At 34.9% G+C, this 13,480-nt stretch overlaps 1 protein-coding gene across 1 annotated transcript in view; it reads right to left on the reverse strand.

Annotated features, from left to right (window-relative positions):
• LOC146141551 (diacylglycerol kinase beta-like) overlaps nucleotides 1-4,590 on the reverse strand; it is a 62,228-nt gene extending 57,638 nt beyond the window's left edge. The window contains exons 1-3 of the mRNA XM_083390352.1: nucleotides 4,413-4,590; nucleotides 2,537-2,613; nucleotides 1,631-1,651 (exon numbers count right to left, since the gene is read on the reverse strand). Coding sequence (XP_083246478.1) covers nucleotides 1,631-1,651; nucleotides 2,537-2,613; nucleotides 4,413-4,488 — 174 coding nt within the window. The 5' untranslated portion in view covers nucleotides 4,489-4,590. The remainder of the gene's footprint in view (nucleotides 1-1,630; nucleotides 1,652-2,536; nucleotides 2,614-4,412) is intronic.
• Nucleotides 4,591-13,480: the final 8,890 nt, after the last annotated feature.

The following is a 13,480-nucleotide window of genomic DNA, read 5'->3' on the forward strand; positions in this document are numbered from 1 at the left end:
AATAAAAACTAAATCTAAGGATTACCGATACTAGAAATTTAAATCCGATACCGAAGATTGATATTTTGGAAAAAACTATCGCGATTCGATCTGGTACCAAATGACGTCATTATTATGCCCGAACGAGAAAAATATATCAAAGTAAAACGTCCGAAGGGACTTTTTTAAGTTGTTATATCAAACTTTGCTCTAGTGTGAAAAAAGTTTAATTTCCTTCAGGTGTTAAAACAAAAAAATTTTATCTCAAGGTTGAATAGTTGCGCTAGATTGCAAATCATGGATGAAATTTGCATATAAATTTGCAATCGGATCAGCACCGATACCAGCCTAGTATCGGACGAGTACCGATACTACCACTTGGTATCGGGTATCAGCTCCCATCCGATATTTTTTTAAGTCCAAAACGATGGATAGTGCAGTAATAATAAAAGTAACATAAAAAAGGCAATATTCTCTGCAATAAAAGCTGTTATCCAGAAATTTAAGTAAATGTTAGTAAATAAAATATAAAACAATAAAACTCGTAGTTTAAAAACCCAAGTAATACCAGGATCGGACATACTCGGGTTTTAAACTTTGAGTTTTGTTGTTAATATACGCGTCAGCGGAACAGTTAAACACAGTTAGACAAGCAGAAACCTTCTGTCAATGGTTTTTATATCCATAAAGATACACCCTTTTATATAAATAAAAAATATTTCGCTTTATAAAAGCCAGCAAAATTCCTAAGCCAGTGACGAAGCGAGTTTATTCAATCACTGCATTATGCTTACAAAATGATGAAGACATAAGTCTACTTGCAATCGCTTTGACACCACTTTGCACGACATTTAGAAATGGCAATGGCTTGATGACGGTTATCGCACTATATACATTTAGCAACGACACATAGCAGTTTATATAACATTTTGCAACATAGTGGCTGGAGGTTGTGGTTAGAATAAATATCAAAGCCCATAGAGAAGAAAGTAGCATTTTGTTAACGTTTCGAATAATCCTTAAGACATGGGGGGTTCTTAAACTTTTTTTACCGCGGACCCCTAAATTTTTTTTTTGCTTTTCATGGACCCCGGTAGACAAGAAATGCTCCAAAATGACGTCATAAATTGACGTCACAAAACAATTAGATTTCATGACTCTGTTATTTCGGTCCGAAAAATGTGAAAGTTAAATGGAGTCTAACTATACATTCAATGCAAAACCGTTTAATTTTTAATTAAAGTGTTTTCTTTTAAAAATTAATTACTTTAAGTATGCACTAGTTTTTTAATTATGCCTTCATGGACCCCCTAAAACTAGTTCACGGACCCCCAGGGGGTCTATAGACCCCAGTTTAAGAACCCCTGCCCTAAGACCAGAGCCGGAGGCTTGTAGTTGAAATGAACACCAAAACCCGTACAGAAGTAGGTAGCATTTTTAAACGTTTTGATTTGTTTTTACTCTATTTCAACCATATATGTTCAAAGCGTCCACAAACTGTACCAGATTTAATCAAATTGTTCACGAAATGCTACGTATGCCCCTGTATGGTCAGTTGACGAAAATGTTTAAGACTACGTGGAAAGCAACATTTCAAGTAACGACGGACAAACGAATGAAGTGAATCGATGATTTCGAATGAAAGGCTTACTATATGATCTATGCTGCTCGTCTGAAGAAGTTGCAGGCAGGTTAAAAAAATATAATTAAAAAAAATTTATATATAGACAAAAATATTTATTAGAAAAGTTTTAAACAGAATAAAATATTTGTTATAAAATTATTCGAACACACAAATTTTTTTTTAAATATTAACGGATAGTTCGTCTTTAAATATTTTAAATTCGACCTTGACAAAATCAAAATTAAACCTATAGAAAAATAAATATGTCGCTTAAGATAAGCATTACCTATGGTAAACATGCGAGCCGGTACACAACATTTTAATATATGACTACCGTCATGAGTACGTAACAGTGTTTTTATTAGCGCAGCTATGTTTTGTAAACAAAAGCTATACTCAAATTTGTTAACTGACTGAATGCAGCCTGAAGAATGATTCGCATGAAGTGGTATTTTTCTAGCCTTGGGCACCGCAAATTATATAAATAAATATTCGCGACACATTTTCTGAAATTTAACAATTCTATTAATTGACATTCGCCGTGGCAAGGCATTATAGTAGGTCAGTGGTCGGCAAACTTTTTTATCGCAGCCCAAAGTCCTCTTTCCAACGCTATCAAACACCCACCACGTAAAACCAGTAAGAAAACAAGAAATATTCATTTTGTTAGAATGACATCAAAAGTTAATTAGAAGCATATTTATTTTAACGTCTTATAAAGGACTTACTTTGATTCGGACAAAAATATAGGCCTAGAGAAGATTTGTCAAATTGTATTATCGGCGTTTATGTGAAGCGACCGGTTTCCAAAACGTTGCCAAAGTGATTTGCATGTCACAAAAAGTTCCAAGTAGGTTTTAACGAGGCTTGTTTGAACGTTAAAACCACGCAAGCGTTCGGTTTGGCTTCTGCATATCCGTGTGTGCTGCTTACCTTTTCTTTATTGTAGGCGGCTAGCACGCCTCCGTCGTTAAATTCTTGCAGAACGTTCACCAGCTTTTTTGTCGAATCTGAAACACAACCAATAGCGTTTCAACCTGGACCTATATGTTGTAATGACTAAAAACTTGATTTTTAACTGCTCTTAAGTCGCGGTTTTAAAATGACTTGACTTAAATTGAGTTTATAGGACAAATGGCTTGACTTGACTTAAGTCTTTGGACAAATGACTTGACTAATTTGTAATTCGATGTTGTATTTTTTCGTTTGTCATTTACGTCCGAATGCCAAGAAGTTTTTCCAAAAACTCGGTATTACGACCGGATCTGCACTTTACGGCCTGCAGCTGTAGCAAAAACAAACAGGGTATTGCTCGTTAGCCTTACTTCGGCGCGTGTTGTTTTAAAGCTGTAATACACGCGCGTAGGAAAACAATCAATAAAAAGGACGGGGGGGGGGGCTACACTGTATTAAAGTACAGTCGACATCTATATCCTTGTAGAAAACTCGCAATATTTCATGTGCAAACTATAACACAGTGGTTCTCAAAGTATGGGTCGCGTAAGGTCAAAAAATGGGTCTCTCTATATGGTGATTCAATCCTGCGCAAACGAACTTTTTATTTCATTTTTCAAATATTTTCAATTCAATCATAACTGAATTATGGCATGATAAGCTTTTCACGTGGCTTCAAATCTGCAACCTGGATTATTACATCATAAGTGGTTTTATGAAGGTTTTGATGGCAGCCAGCTACAGTAGCTGCTAAGAGTGGTGTAAGCTTTCAGTCACCAAACAAGCCACACTGATATTATATAGGAAAAAAAATCAGTTTAACCAATCACACTAAAATAAATCAATAATTTGTTTGTAATCAATTATTGTTTCATAGAACTGTGTACTACATCTGGTTGTCTGTGTCTTTTTCTCTGTCATGCATATCAGAAAAGTAGGCCTATATTTTTTGATGTTTGAGGCTTGGGTCGTGAGATGTTCATAGAACTCAGATTTGGGTCGCACACAAAAAAGTTTGAGAACCACTGCTATAACATTTAATTGACCTCCAACACATACTTTTAGTAGCTCCATTTCGCATTTCTTTAAATATGTATTACTATTTATTGTTGCAGGAAACATTAAACGGTAAAGGTTTTACATTTGGATAAGATTTTGAAGTCCACACTTAGGCAATTGCTGCAATTTTGTCTATAAAACGGTTTAAACACATACGCAATGTACTCAGCACAAGCAAATTGTAAAACAAGTCCTTGAAAATAGTATATTTCGCATGAAACTTTCTAATTGACCATCCCCATTCGGCTATACTACACAAATTGCGAACTAATTAGGCGAAGTTATCCTACAAGCAATTTATGTACGACTGGGTGCTTAGTGTGGTAATTTGACTTTCGATATAAGCCTACTTTTGAAAGAGCAAGCATGCAAAACTGTTTTATACCGTAACACTGCATTAAAGGAATGTCAGTCGTGTCTTTGAACTAATCATAAAGTGGTCGCCCTATTTTTCGTTCATTTGATTGAAGGCCAATTCTGATTGAGATCAATTGATGAAATAATAATAATATTATTACTATTTTTGTTAATTTTGGGATCTAAGCCTGCTCCAACATTGCTAATGAATCATTCGAATTAAGTATATTAGCAGAACTGACGATGCTTTTTGCGTAACTATAGTATTCTGCTTTTGTTGAATAAAGTTGTTTTTGGATCTCTTTTACAACCTTTGTGGTTTTGCTTGAATCTTGATTGAGATCAACTTAGTAGTTTCTTAATGTCGTATTATTATTCAGTTAGCGGTCGACTATTTCGGAGGGGGGGCTATAAAGTGACAGGCTAAAAGGTGACTTACATTCGGCGTACTTCTGCAATCGCTCAAATTCTTCGGGACTTAAAGTCACAAACTCTCCGTCCGATGTACTGCCCATTGCGCTGGTCAGGTGGTCAATTTAGAGGGATTAATGATGTCCAAGTTCTTCTTTAAAATGTCACTGTGCACATACGTGTTTTGTTTTCCTATCCTTATACGTTTACTAAGCCTGTACGTAAGAAAGAAAATAAGTAAAAAACAGAATTTTACAGGATTAAGGATGTATGAAAAAAATAGGTTAAAAACAAAGCGTCATATAAATGTCAAAGTGTTTTTTAAATATCTTTAAAATAACACTTTGAACATGCGATTTTTGCGTGCGCCTATATCCTTTACGTTTACCAAGCCTGTACGACTACGTGAGTGACAAAATATGTTAAAAATAGCGTCATATAAATGCCCAAGTTCTTCTTTAAAATGTCACTTTGAACATGCATTTTGTGTTCACACCCTTTTACGTTAACCAACCTGTATGTTAGTAAAGAAATAAGTTAAAGATATAAATTTTCAGGATTAAAAATGTCTGATACTGGAGTCTTTATTCCATAACCTCATAACAAAAACAGGTTAAAAACAAAGCGTCATATAAATGTCAAAGTTTTTCTTTGAAATGTCACTTTGAACACGCGATTTCCTGTACGTTAACAAGCCTGTACGTGAGTTAATAAAATATGTTAAAAACAGAAATATAAAGGATTAAGGATGTCTGATAGTTAAGTCTTAATTCCGATACCTAAAACGCGACATTTTGAACGAAATGTATCACGATCTAATCTGATACAAAATGACGTCATTAGCGTGTTCAAACAATCAAACAATCAAAAAAGATAAAATTGAAACGTTTAAACGGATATTTTGGGAAATTTTGAGACCAAATTTATTAAGTTTAGTGCCTCGCAATTGTTAACCTATTAGTTTTATTAAGTGCAAATGATGAAAATGCTAATCAGATCGGCACCGATATCACCTTAGTATTGGACTAACATCAGATGTTGAAAATGAATCAAGAAACGTTCAAAATTATAACTACACTTCTGTGTTGAACTTGATATTTTTACTACGTAATGATTCTAGCTTTTTAAATCAATGAATTAGAGCAAAATGCGGCTAATTTTAATTCTAATCTAATTGCCTTTGTGCTCTAATTTCAGTTCTAATCTAATTCGGATTTCAGCAAAAAATGTTACATTGTCCAACGGCATTTTTAGTCTCGCAGTCGAAATTTTTCCATTCACTTTCTTAAAAAAATAAATTGCGTTTTAAACTAAATTTATTGTAAATGTAAAAAATATAATCAAGTTTGAATTCTACTTTATATTAGAGTTTTCCAAATACAGCAGTTCTAATTCTAATCTTAGTTTAAAAAGCTATAACAAACCTAGTGGTCCAAGTATGCCATTGTGCTGGGCAATATTAGCATTAAAACTCGAGATCAATATGGATAAATTGATTCCAACCATACCACTCCCACTAATGGAATATTCTTGTCATAAACTAGGATAGTTTTAAACCGAGGTTCAGCCTTTTTTAACACTTATATCTAGACTTGGACAACTAGATAATTCTAGTTTTCTGTCAATGAATTAGAGCAAAATGCGGCTAATTCAAGTTCTTATCTAATTCGGATTTTACCAAAAATGTAACTTGTATGTCATTTTTACAGTCTGAAAGCATATGCTATGCTAAAAAGCATAAAAATGAGCACACGCAGATTTACCAATCACATTCTAGATAAAATAATTCGCGATTTGAATGAAATTGATTGTGAAGAATCAAATGTAATTCTAGTTAAAATTCGTTTTTGTTAAGAATTCGGTAAATCAAAAGCTAGTCTAATTTGAGAAAACTCAAAATGATCTGATTCTTATTCTAATCTAATTTGTAAAACTAAAATGCTCTAAATTCAAATTCTAATCTTATTTTAAAAAATTAAAATAAATCAGATTGTCCACGTCCGCTTAATGCCTTATGGCAGAGCTGCAAAGTTAAGCAGTGCTGACAAAACACACAACAACATACAACATAAACAAGACCGCGGCTACGCAAAACAAGCAAAGTGTTTTGCTGCATCGAAGATGCTTCTTGTTACGTCGAATGTTGCATGAATAATTCAGTCGCGACGTCTGATATCACAGCCTCGATACTGGCCTAAAACACACGTTGCTTCTAGGCATTTTGCCGACGATACGACGGCTATTTCGGGAGCGGAGAAAAAAGGTTAGTTGTCTCATAGGAAAAGAGCACTTTTGGGGATAATGGTTAGAGGTTGTAGTAAGACGTAGTAAGATTAGCAAAGCTCATACAGAAGGAGGTATCATTTTGAACGTTTCGAATAAATTTTAAGATAATGGCTGGAGGTTGTAGTAAGACGAAGAATGAATATCAAAGCCCGTACAGAAGTAGAAAGCATTTCGAACGTTTTGAGTAAATCTTTTAAGATGATGGCTGGAGGTTGTAGTTAGACGAATATCAAAATCATAAAAATATATTAATATTTTTAAAAGAAGACCAAATACGGCTGCTATATAACATAGTAACATTATTGAATCCGTGGAACCAATTAAACGCAGCCAAGTATTTTCATCTAGAACAAAACGTTGTTATTTGGACAATCAATAAATTACAAATTAAACCCGAAAAATACGTATGAATGAATATCAAGGCCAATGTACATTGTAAAATGCATCTTTATTCGAAAAATTCGCTAAATATCGCATACTTTTATATGGGCTTTTATATATTAATTCTTCGAAACTGCAACATCAAGCCATTAACTTAAGATACATTTTAAACGTTAGAAAACTATTTCTGTATGGGCTTGGGTATTTATTCTACGTCCAACTACAACCTCCAGCAATTATCTTAAGATTTATTCATAAGGTCTTAAGACTATTCATTTATCAAAACAGATAAAACATAAAATCATTTCTTAAAATCTTTCAGAAACATATATTACGCCTAGAATGAAATTCATTCGAATTAAGAAACTGACGATGCCTTATAGGCGTAATTTATAATTCTGAAAGATTTTAAGAAATGATTTTATGTTTTATCTGTTTTAATAAATAAACAGTTTTAAGTTCTTTGGATACGATAACAAGAATCTTTCTTTTACATTTTTTTTGTCCGCGGTTGATCCTTAGTTTTCTAAAGTGTTTTAGCTTTATTAAAAAGGTTCACAAAACGCAACCTACTTCTGTATAGACTTTGATATTATTTCAACATCTAACTACAACCTCAAGCTATTATCTTAAGATGTTTTCGAAACGTTTACAAAACGCTACCTGATTTTGTATGCACTTTATTATTATTTCTATAATTTTAACCTCCAGCTATTATCTTAAGATTTATTCCAAACGTTCAAAAATACTTTGTTCACTTTTTTATCGGCTTGGGTATTTATTCCACGTCCAACTACAACCTCCAGCAATTATGATAAGGAGTATTTAAAACATTCACGAAATGCTGCATAATTTAATATGCGCTTAAGGTATTCTTTCTACGCCTAATTACAACCTATAACATTTAACTTAAAATTAATTTTAAACGTTCATAAAACTACTTTTGTATGGGCTTTGATATTAATTCTACGTCCAAACATAACCTCCAGCCATTATCTTAAGAATTATTCGAAACGTTCACAAAACTACTTCTGTATGGACTTCGATATTGATCATACGTTCAACTACAACCTCCGGTCTAATTCTTCGAAACGTTCACGAAAGTAATCTACTTCTATATGGTGTTTAAATATTCATTCTGCGCCTAACTACACAAGATCCGGACATAGCGCTCGAAAAAACAAACAAATTGCGTTAGCGAAAGGTTAACAAAATGCGGCGCCTTTGCGTGTCATTAAATCAGCAAAGCGGACGTGATAAGAACGCCTAGGCAAATATAAAGCACCAGTCAACAAACGTTATCACGACTTCTTACGTTCGCAATATATAGGGTCAATAGTGGATTACGTACAGCTTAGAAATATGCACGTTCCAGCTCCAGAGCTTCAGGCACTACGAAAGTGACGTGACGAGGTCATGACCCTTGACACAATGAACTACGTCACAATGTGGTGCATTCCAGAAGGAACCATTTTCCTGGTTCATCTGGCCTTGCTGTTAAATCGCAAGTTTTCAACTCTGTTGAAAATGCTACCTACTTTTGTATGGGCTTTGGTATTTTTACTACGTCTTACTACAACGTCTAGTCATTATCTTAATATTTATTCGAAACGTTCACAGAATGCATCCTACTTCCGTATGGGCTTTGATATTCATTCAAACCGTCATTTAACCGTTATGCTCTGAAACTATTCACGTTGAGCACAATAGCCAATATTAAAAATTCCAGGAAGTTATTTTTAAAGCATCGAAACATCGCTTAACGCCAAAACTGGAGTGCCACAGTCAAGTACCCTTACTGATGCATCAGTACAAAACGGTAGCACAAGGCCTTTACAAAACACATCACGCATTGGACATCATTGTATGGTCGAGTGCAATTTGCGTTCAAAACCCAAACCCTTAATGTCTATTCGTCTGTACGTTTTAACCTTTGGGACGTGATAAGATCTTAAAAACGCGAGGCAAGCGACGTTAGAAGCACGTAGATGGAAACGCGTAAAACGTACAAACGTGGCTGGCGTAGGTTTTAAGCGCTCTATATTGAACAGCGTTTTTCAACCTTTTACGGAACACCTCAATTATAGGGCACTGAGATTATAAAGTTGCTATTTTGCCGGATTGCTATTTTAAGCTTGCAGCAATATGTGATGATATATGGATTTGGATTGGGTTAAGCGTTTGTAAATTGCTGTTTGCGGGATATTCGAATAACTCTATGTTGAAAATGAATAAAGAGTTATTCGAAACGTTCAAAATGATACCTACTTCTGTATGGGCTTTGATATTCTTATTACGTCTTACTACAACCTCCAACCATTATGCTCCAAAGTTAATTGTCCGAGTTTTACATAAGGAGGTGGCTATTTGACCGGATCGTTCTTTTACGCTTGCACCAATACGTGATTATTCGGAAATTGATAATTACTTTTTTAGCCGGGTATATAGCCTCAGGTGGTGCCACAGCGATATCTGGGCCTGTTAGGATGATCACAAAATTGCAACTTTTTTATGTCGCCTGAGAAACAGAAAATCGCATGAAAAACAGAAAAGGTCTGAGGGTTAAAAATACTCTTAAAAAAGTTCGATTTTTTATATAAAAAACTATAATTATCCCTAATTCGACAAACTGGTAAGACTAGGAATAGGTGATGATGCCTTACAAGCGGAATTTATTCAACAAAATATTAGAAAAAAGGTAAACAAAAAAACTTTATTCTGTTCAAATATATATGAATGATGTATAACGCACATATATATACATAAATGATGTATAACGTATCCAACACAAGTATTTTATTAAATCACGAACATTTTGTACAAGAAAAAATGGTAAATGCTTGTTTTTCCTGAAAACTGTTGATAAAAAATGAGCTGTGGATAGAACTGAATTGCTTAGCGAGCTGGACCGTATAGTTAGCCCGGGTCTGTCATAGAGCAACCAGCTATGGCTACTTGAGCATTGCATATAACGATCAGGTTCAAAAGGTAAGCGTGCTTTAGTACTCGGCAATTTGAGATCAGGGGTGCAATTTTAAATCGCTACCTTTCATGACGCAGCATATAGTGTCCTTAGATTGGAGAAATTTGAGTTACACTTCATTGGCATTCTATAGCATCGGTAACATCTTATACCAGAAAGTTTGGCTTATAAATATAGGTTTCTCACGGTATCAAATTGCTAAAAAAATTGACAAAATCGACAAAAATTTCCTACATTTTGGAGCATAATAGTTGTAGGTTTAAGGTAGACGTGGTAAAAATACCAAAGTTCATATAGGAGTATAGGAGAACTGTTAAATGTTTCGAATAAACATTTATTCATTTTCAACAAATACATCTGTAAACGTCTTTGATATTCCTTACTTCAAGGTAAGCTTGATAGAAAACTTGCTAGCTAAATCCACGAGCACGGAGCAACCATTATAATGCAATTGTCAACCTATCCAAAACGTCCAGCAAATATCTCATCCTCGAATTGGTACACTATTCATCCGGACACCAAAGCACTTCAAATCGACATATAATCACTAACGGAGACAAGCGTAAAAGAACGATCCGGTCAAATAATCCATAAGGCACCTCCTGAGACTATTTACCCGGCTAACATAAAACTTGAAATTGTGCAAAAGTAGGACAAGTAAAAAACACTAACGAATGTCCAATTGTCAACCTGTCCGATTAAAAGTAAAACGTCCAGCTATTTTCTCAGCTTTGAATCGGTGCGTTTTCGCATTGGAAGAGGCCATTCGCCCGTACACAAAAGTAGTTCAAATCGACATATAATTACTAACGTGTGCATTGCTAGCTTAAACAATAAAACTCAAAGTTTAAAAACCACAGTAAAATCAGGATCAGACATTTTTTTTAAAGGCATATATATTATATATTTCGCCTATGCTGGCATCGTCAGTTCCTATATAAGCAGTGTTTTTTCTAAGGTGTTTTGGGGGACCGATACGGGAAAAAAATTCTCCAGCGGTTTCCCAAATTTTGGACTTGCAACTTTTTGGTATTTAAATGAAACACTTGCGGTCTCTTGAAACTACTAGCGGTCACCCAAACCAAACCTTAAAAAAAACCCTGTCTAGTAAAGTAAAATACATAATATACAAAGCAAAATAATTAAAAAAGCTTAATACACTCAACCTATCCGGGTAAAACATCCAGCAAATTTCTCAACTTTGATTCGGTGCGTTTTTGCATTGCAGTCACAGCCACAGCCAAGTAATGCGCAGCGCGAGTGCGACGTCGGGTAGCGGCGTCCCAACAAGCCTGACAGCTACGCCGTTCTAAATCACCCGATACAGCGGATATGGCTTGTGCGTCAGCAGAGTCCTATCACAGCCGTATCATCGCTTGCTCGAGAGAAACAAAACACGCGAAAATAAGCTGGAAAGAACGCCGCGCGCTACCTAAGGCCAAAAGACTCCAATGCTGAGGCCTTATGCGTGCTTTTAAAACGAGTTCAGTTGAGTAGCGTAATGGCTGAAGGTTGAAGTAAGACGAAGTAGGAATGTCGAAGCATGGTATTCTTACTATGTTCAGCTGTCAGCGTAAACATAGTATGCATTGACTGTAGTACAATGTTATTTAAAAACGTCTCCGTAAACATTTTATGTAGAATGATTAAAAACTTAGTTTTTAAAACTCAATAGTATGATACTACAGCGTAGACATATTACGCATTGGCTGTAGTAGTAGTACTAAGTTTATTTGCTTTCTAGCAGACTAAGGAAAACATCACAAAGCCCTACAGGCCATCCTAACCGGACACACAAAAGGTCATAAAAAGTCTTTTCTATTACTCATGTTTTCTAAGAATAACGGCAACTGACCTATATTACACAAAAAGTGTTGGTCAGTAATATCATACGGCTAACTATCTCTTCCCCTGGATAAAACTAATCACAAGATAACACTCCGTAATTTACAACCGGTTCTAGTTACTTGAAGCGCTGACTAGGACAACTAGATAATTCTAGTTTTTAAAAAAAAAACGGCAAAAAAATAATTTAAAACTTTTTGATCGGAACGCCTTGAAGGCTATATTTTGTTCTGAAAAGCATACGCTATGCTAAAACGTATTAAAATATCTAATAAATATTAACCATTGCAATTCCTGTGAAAATTAAATGCTAAATTAAATGTGAAAAATATAATTAAACGTAATTTCAGTTCAAATTCTATAGTTGAAATTTGTTTTTTTTTAAGAGTTTGGTAATTCTAATTCTAATCTTATTTGGAAAAAAATGAAACGCTCTAATTCTAAATGTAATCTAATTTTAAAAAGCTAAAATAAATCTAGCTATCCACGTCTACTTGTAGGTAGCTGGCGGTACACTGCGTAAAGATTGTTTATATGGCACGCGTCCTATTCAAACTTAGCGTATTACGAGGCTGTATCTCCTCTGCCGCAATTCAGCTGCGGCTTAGTTCTTGACAGCAGTTCAATTTAAACGCCCGCTTCAAAAACGCAGTAACAGCAAGATTCCAATTTGGCACAGCTGATAAAATGCTGCTTTCAATCGACTATTAAAAGAAGTCGTTATCGAAACTTTTATAGCTTTCAGTGTACTAAGAAAATATATATGAATACATATGACAATCCAATAATACTGCAATAACTTGAAAATCGCCTTTACTACAATACTACAAGTCTATGCAATAGATCAACTGTGTAATTATTGGTTTTAAATTGGACAGTACGTCTGGCATACCTGCCTGTATGCCCACTGTTATTATAAGAAGAACTATTTACCGACATTATAAAACTTGAGAATCTCTTAAAGCACAATGTTGGAGAACCACTGGAATAAAAACGCCTAAAGTTGCAATAATATTGCCCTGAAAAAGATTACCCGAATAGGTGGTCGAAACGTTGATACTTTAATAAAATTTTGCCTGAAGAACAATTTTCCAATTGAAAAATCCTGACAGCAGAAGTATATTGATTTACTGACTAATTGCTAAAGATTGTCCGAATAGGTGGTCGAAACGTTGACAAAATTGTCGTAAAGAAACAATTTTACAATTGAAACAATGCCTGACAGCAACAGCATATTAACTAAAATACAAAAAGTTGTCAAACTGGCAAAAAATAGACACACATCACCCACTTAAATAGACGCCTAGCCTTTTGGTCATTCAAAACCTGTTTATGAAAACGAAGGCTGCGTGCAGAAAAACAGCAAGGGATGACCTTTACGCAAATAGATTTGAATGGCGCGCTGAAGGACCTTCGTGGCCTTTTTAAAAAGGCGCAAGCAGCAGCGTAAACACAAAACGTCGAGCAAAACAGCAAAGCGTGCAATGAGCAACAACGCAGTCATCCCTTGTCGTAATAACATTGTGTTACATCAGACCACTTAACGAACGCGGACCTTTACTGACTAATTGTTGAAGAAGATTGCCCGAATAAGTGGTCAA

The sequence above is a fragment of the Ascidiella aspersa genome, chromosome 5, assembly GCF_963924565.1.
Source record: "Ascidiella aspersa chromosome 5, kaAscAspe10.2, whole genome shotgun sequence".
Lineage (NCBI taxonomy): Eukaryota > Metazoa > Chordata > Ascidiacea > Phlebobranchia > Ascidiidae > Ascidiella > Ascidiella aspersa.